Here is a 6,285-nt window from a genome sequence, read left to right as displayed (position 1 = left end):
TCGTCGAGAAGTGTGTTTGGCTGCCGTGTCATGTCTTTGGAGGTTTGCGGCAGAACACGGGTCATCTTTGCATCCGCCACGGCAGCTGGCTGTCCGTGGGTGATTCTTATGATCGTTGTCGTAGGCTGGTCCGCAATGCACCCGTATTCGTTTGTGTCGACAGGTTTCAGAGTCTCCAGGGGAATTCGACAAGCAGCTGCTAGAACCTGATGACGGGTCGGACGATGTAAGACACACGCTTCTGACCCGTTCGGTGTGTGCCTCTCTGCGGCGAAGCGTGCCAGCAGGGGCCTTCCGGGCCAGCAAAAGTCTCTATCTGCTTAGTCCACTTGCCTTTGCCACTCTCGTGTGCAAACTCGGCTCGCCTTTGTCTATAGTGTCTCTTGCACTCCCTGGCGCCCGGCGCGGTGATCCGCTTGTGCCATGCTTTGCGTCTTTTCCCTGTGAGCTCGGCACAGATTTTCACTCTCAGCCGAAGAGGATACGCATAGAGACGGCTTCGCCCAGTGTTTTTCTACTTCCAGTCTCAGGGGAAGGCACCGTTGGAGCTTGCGCCCTCACACTTGAGGGCGATGCCATAACACGCTGGACAGAACGGGCGGACCGTGTGCCCGCCACCTCCGGTCTCGGTCGTCACGCTAGCACCGACGACTTCTAGGAATGCTTGTGTACACAGTGAAGAGCATCTCACTTCAAGCCACTCCGACGCGCGAGCAAAATTGCTCACTGCGTGAAGACGCCACTCCGCGTGACTGGGCCTGTAAAATTTTGTGGAAGTCTGCAGCCCGTTTCATGACACTATCCAAGTTCAGTCGTCCGACGCACGGACTAGCGGCCCGTGTACAGACTGCTGTGGCGCCAAGCCGCGCGCGCTGCACTGTTCTAGGAGACCAGGCAGTCCAGTGCGGACGCCCACGATCTATGGGCAACTATGCACAACTCTGTATCTTCTTCTGTCTCTGTACGCTCAGGAAGACCTAGACGCCAGTCTTCTTCGGCTGCTAGAGTCTGCTGACAATCGAGATCCCACTGTTTCAGGTGTGTCATTGCCAGCTACTACGGACGATTCTCTGTTGTTTCTTGGTGGCGACTTGGATGAAGGCGAAGACGAGAACGACCTGCTGAGAGAAGGTGGAAGCCCTGCAGCTCTGGAATCTGGGATCCCCGGCTCAGCGGGAGCTGGAGCTCGAAGCATTGAAGGGGGGATATCGACTCATATTCTGAAGCATACTCCAAAGGTTCCACAGTTTGGTGGCCTGATACACTGTGTCAGTAGTTGTGAAATCGACCACATGAGCGGGTCTTGTAGAGAAACGCGTGTCGATCCGTATGAAGGTGCCACAGATCCGAGACAGAAGGCCGGCGAGTACTTCGAGGACGCTCCGCTGAAGACGCGCACGGCAGGGGAGTTGACAGGGTCGCGGGGTGGTTTTGACGGTCTCTTCAGTCTACGTGAGCGACAGCGCATTGTTCCCTATTGGCAAGGGGCAAGTTCTGGTGTCAGCAGCTGTCCTTTCGTGAGCCATTCTTGCTCCTGTGACGGGCTCGTGATGTCTCACGATTCGTCAAGCCAGGAAAGAGAAACCACTAATTGCGTTGGCGGAGCTGCTAGAGAATATTTTCCGGCGCATGCTCTTCCGACGCTTGTGCCAGTCCCTTTCTCGTGCACTTCTCGGTTGCACTTTCCGGTGCTTTCACCCTCCTCGACGAAGCTTCCGCTTTCAGCCGGCTACCATTTGGTCGACGGTTTCCTTGGGGCCGCGGGAGAGCAAGACCCTCTCGATCCTGCTCTCTTCCCTCCCGCGTTTGCAGGGGGTGTTGCTGTGTTCGCAGCTTGGGCAGCGTCGGCTCTGTGCGTTGACCGCCGCTTGCCTGTGCTCCCAGCCGGGCAATGGAACATCTCCACGGGTACCGCTGCCGGTCATGGAGGAACGATTGTTCCTCAGGCCGGTGCAGGCGGTTTTCCGGTGTGCTTGCCGGAGTTTGCAGAGGATGTGCGCTGGGGCTGGTGGCGAGACGCAGCGACTACGCTGCCTCCGCATGCGAGCGAACCCTACCTGAACTCTTTGTTCACGCCCCTCACTAACTCCTCTACAGATACAGGGCGTTTGGCCGCTAGCACAGATAGCAATGTCCTTGAAGGCGAAGAGGTCCCCCTCGTCGTCCCAGCAAGCAGAGACACTGCCGCGTGCAATACGATTGCAGACATGGGGGGGGGAATCTGCTCACACGCCTGTCACGAATTGGGCGAGGCTGGCCGGCCAGAAGGCGCCTCACCCGCAAACAGCGGGCGCAGCAGTGCTGAAGGTGAAGATTGCTTATCCTTGGTCCGAGTGACACCACTTCGTTGCCAGGGAAGTGGGGGTTTTCTTGAGAAGGACAAGTGGGACACAGCACTCAGGTTCAGCCTGCCATCAGGTGAACGAGACAGGGTGAACGCATTCTTCGGTGAGAGCTTTCGCAACTTGAAAAGTGCGGAAACTAAACAAGACAGAAACAAACTCGACAGCGCTTCAACACCGAGTCCCTCGGATTGGGGAGTAAGGGCATTTACGCGAGTATGTCTTACCATACTGCGTAAAGGGCTGCTTCTTCCGGTTCTCCCGAATCTCGTTCTAGAAGGACAGAGGATTCTCCTGGAAGTTTTAGAAGGAAGCACTACAGTCCACCATTCGCACTCGGGAGACGAACTCGGCAGCGAAGAACCGCAGCCGAAATCTGGGGCGCCAGATCGGCACTTGAAAGAAAAGCTCCCGACCTGCAGTGGCAAGTTGCACCTTAACGACACCCCTAACACCCCTGTCGAGGTACCCGCACGCTGCTGCACTGAACCCTCGGGTTCGCGTCTCGCGATTCGCGCGTACCGTCTGCTTGCGTCTATTTGCAGTGTTCTCTTATCGCAGGCAGCGGCTGCACGGGCCGATGGGGTCGCCGTCCGCGTCGCGTTCGACCTGTACTGCAACCGGGTAACAGGTGGTTCGCCGTCGGATGGTACTACGTGTGTACGGCGCGCACAGCCAACGAAGTTTTCGCCAAATGTAAATACCGGAGTGCGGGCTGCCGCAGGGGCTGAGGAACGTCTACTTTCAGAGAGGAGACAACGTTGCGATGCTGGCATCACTCAAATTGCTCGGGACTTTGTCAACGACTTCCAGGAAGCGGTTCATGGCGGAGAACTGCTGAGCGGGCAGGAGCCTCGGTTTGACGGAGCCGGGGTACTCAGAGCAAGGACGGGGTGCACTGTACGTGGGGGTGCTGTCTCTCACTGCAGCGAAGCGAGTCCAGTGGCTGCTCGGAAGGGGGACAGCATCAACGAAGTAGCCGTTTCAGGCGGGGCGACTGAGGCCCGAAACGGACAGGTGGAAGAGATGGTAGGAGCCTCTCTGTGCGCCATATTCCAGCTGGCTCTCTCAGTTTTAACCCAGCTGCGACTGGTAGTGTTGGTACCTGGGGGAGCAGACTGGCGCATGGTATCTGTACAAGAAGCTGCACCGCGGTACTGCGTACGCCGGTTAAGCATAGTTACAGACCATTTGTCCAAGCTATCATGCCCCCCGTCTGACGAACACTCGTTCCGAGACCCCGTGCCTGCTGAGACGGCGCGTCTTCCTGTCATTTCCGACTATGAAGATGATGGTGAAGAACTCGAAAACAGGAGTAGGAAAACGCCCCCAGACACGTCGCCGGGGACCAACGTGGATCTGTCAGGTGATAGTTCCACTCGTCTTATGTCTGCCAGAATGGATAGAAGGGCGGAGGGTGAGGTCTGGAGACCATATTTACCAGCGCGTGATCCCGTAGGAAATCGAGAGCCTCCTTCTGGGGTCCCCCCAGTCATCTGGGCAGTGTGGGGACATGGTGATATTTTAAGCAGTGAGGCTGTGCGCAACAGGAGAACAACTCGTCGCGGTAACGTGCCGCAAGAACGGTCTTCACCGGAGGAGACCAAAAGACAAGTCGGCGAGGGAGGCAAATGCGATGCTGTCTCGCCTGAGGAGGGTGACAAAGAGGAACCATCTATCCAGGCTTTTTGCACCGAGAGATGGAAACAGCTACCAGAAAGCTTGCCCGCCAGAGGCAGCGGCGCAACTACGGTTTCGATTACCCCGTGTGTGTACCGACTGGCGCAGAGCTTCATCGCGGCGGTGAATTCGGAACAGCAGAGCGAAGGAAAGACCCCTGGAGGAGAGCTCTGTTTGGCAGCACAGGGGACAGAAGGGACAACGCTGGATTCAAAGAGGCTGCCTTTCTTGTCGGCTCCTACTTGGCGAGCACGCCCCGCCGCGCCGCCAAGCCTGCAGGACCGAGAGGCCCCTGGGACTTGGAGCCAGGCTGTGGCAGACAACGAAAAGGAAGAACAACGCGCAGCCGAAGGCATATGGGCGCTTCCAAGAAACATGCGTCCCATCGTTGCGTGGCTGCGCTTGGACGGTTCTCTGAACAGTGCACTTGTTCAGATTCTCTCTCTGAGATGTTGGAGTGTTTTACAGACGAAACCTGGGAGTGGCGCCAGAGAGGTAACCAGCCTAGGAGCCCACTATCATACAGCAGAAAAGGAGCATTCTCATGTGCAGTCAGTGAGCCACGGATGAACTTTCGAATCTGTCACAGAGTACGAAGGTCTCCGTCTGCGCAGCCCTACGTGTTCCTGCACTTCAGTTCTACGTTTGAATCGCCAAACGAGTAGCGACTTGTGCTTGGTAATCTAACACCGTTTCTTCTAGACTCTGCGCGTGGCGCGGATGCAATGCTGCTGCGTACGTAGCGCGTCCTCCTGCTACGAATGGACGTAGTGCATCGCGTGTTTTTGACTGGAGGGAGTTCGAGCAGCGCGCGTGTACGCGATTAAACACGAATTCACCGTTAAAAGCTGATCTCTTTGCGTCGCAGGTTCAAGAGACACTTGCCCTTCTAGATCTCGCAGACGTCTCTTTCCTGCTCCAAGCACTGGTAATGGCAGGCGTTCTTCGGTCCCGTTCCCTACTGCCGCTGAGTCGCCGCAGACTGTCTGCAACGGCAGAGCGTTGGGCCGGCTTCCGAGTCGCAATCGCCGCGGATGCGAAGGACGTTCTTGAAGAGCCTCATGATCGCCAAAGTGAAAGCAAGAAGAAACAAGTATGTGCGACTGGCGGTGCGGAAACGGCCCTTCCTCGGCCTTTCTTGTGTACATCCGGCGGTCTCCTGTCATCCACCGATCAAGGTCTGCCGTCCACCCGTGGTCACATCCCAGGAGGTGAGAGAGAGCTCCCGCAAAGGAAACGCCGCGTCCAGTGGGATCTTATAAACGGCCACGAGCGAAAAGGAGAACCGGCCGCGGACAATCTACATAAAAGACCACGGCTGACAGTTTCCCCGGGGAAAACAAACCCCGCAGACAGCACCTTCGAGACACCGTCCAACGCTGTTTTAGACCCTAATGAGATGAGTCGGAGCAAAGCTGACGTCCTCCCAGCCGGTTTGGCCGCTGATTCTGAAGATACCCTCAAACGGGTGGTGTCCAGGGCCAGAGCCCTCGCACTGGAAGCCGTGACGTTGTACTTTCCAGAGAAGGCTGAGGCAGTGCTGCCAATATATTCTGAAGTTCTGCTGCCGCGAGGCTTGCACGAGCGGGAATGAAATCAACTCCCGGCAAAAGCAATGTGCCGTCACCTGTGTTTTCTTAGGTTTCGTACCTCCACATGGGGAAGTTCAGGTCGTAGCTTGAGAGCAGTTAGAAAAACCATGGGCCTCGGCCGCGTGCCATGGTGATTTGTTCGGTCCCGTGAAGGAATCACTACTCAAGGAACTTCATTGCTTTTATCGCTGGAGTGAGTAGAGGTGATGATAAACTACCAGAGTTTCCTCGTTTGTGCGAGGTCGGAACTTTGGGCCGCCCGCCTAACTTGAACCAGCGCAAAGATGCGCTATCACTTGTGAAGTAGTTCGGACTGCTTTCGTGGGATAGAGCTCCTCCACATCATAGGCAGCTGCTATGGTTAACAAAGATGATTATAGTCGGGCGGTTTTCCCCCTATTGTCAAGGCAGGATACAGAAACTGAAAAACAGGGAGAGGGCAAAGGTCTTCAAAGAGCGTTTGTAGTGTAACACAACCGCCACCGACGTGACGGCTGGTAGCGTCTGCAGAGTCGTCCGCTCCAGGGCCCTTGTATATTCGAGGCTTCACTGCCGTGCACGCTTAGCAAGAGAGGAGACTCGTCTCGGGGTGGGGTCGTGTGTCGACAGCAGCTGAGTACTGTCATTCATGAAACCGGCAGCCAGGCTTCCTGTAACGCCCGCGCTTTGAC

General features: G+C 56.5%; 1 protein-coding gene across 1 annotated transcript in view; it reads left to right on the top strand.

The window, feature by feature from the left end:
* Positions 1–5,768, top strand: part of CSUI_000339 (b-block-binding subunit of tfiiic protein) — a 29,321-nt gene extending 23,553 nt beyond the window's left edge. The window contains exons 29-31 of the mRNA XM_068060573.1: positions 164–226; positions 972–4,517; positions 4,891–5,768. Of these exons, the coding sequence (XP_067927444.1) occupies positions 164–226; positions 972–4,517; positions 4,891–5,616 (4,335 nt within the window). The 3' untranslated portion in view covers positions 5,617–5,768. The remainder of the gene's footprint in view (positions 1–163; positions 227–971; positions 4,518–4,890) is intronic.
* Positions 5,769–6,285: the final 517 nt, after the last annotated feature.

The sequence above is a fragment of the Cystoisospora suis genome, assembly GCF_002600585.1.
Source record: "Cystoisospora suis strain Wien I chromosome Unknown contig_153, whole genome shotgun sequence".
In the NCBI taxonomy this organism is placed as follows: domain Eukaryota; phylum Apicomplexa; class Conoidasida; order Eucoccidiorida; family Sarcocystidae; genus Cystoisospora; species Cystoisospora suis.
This window is presented reverse-complemented; position numbering and strand designations above follow the sequence as displayed.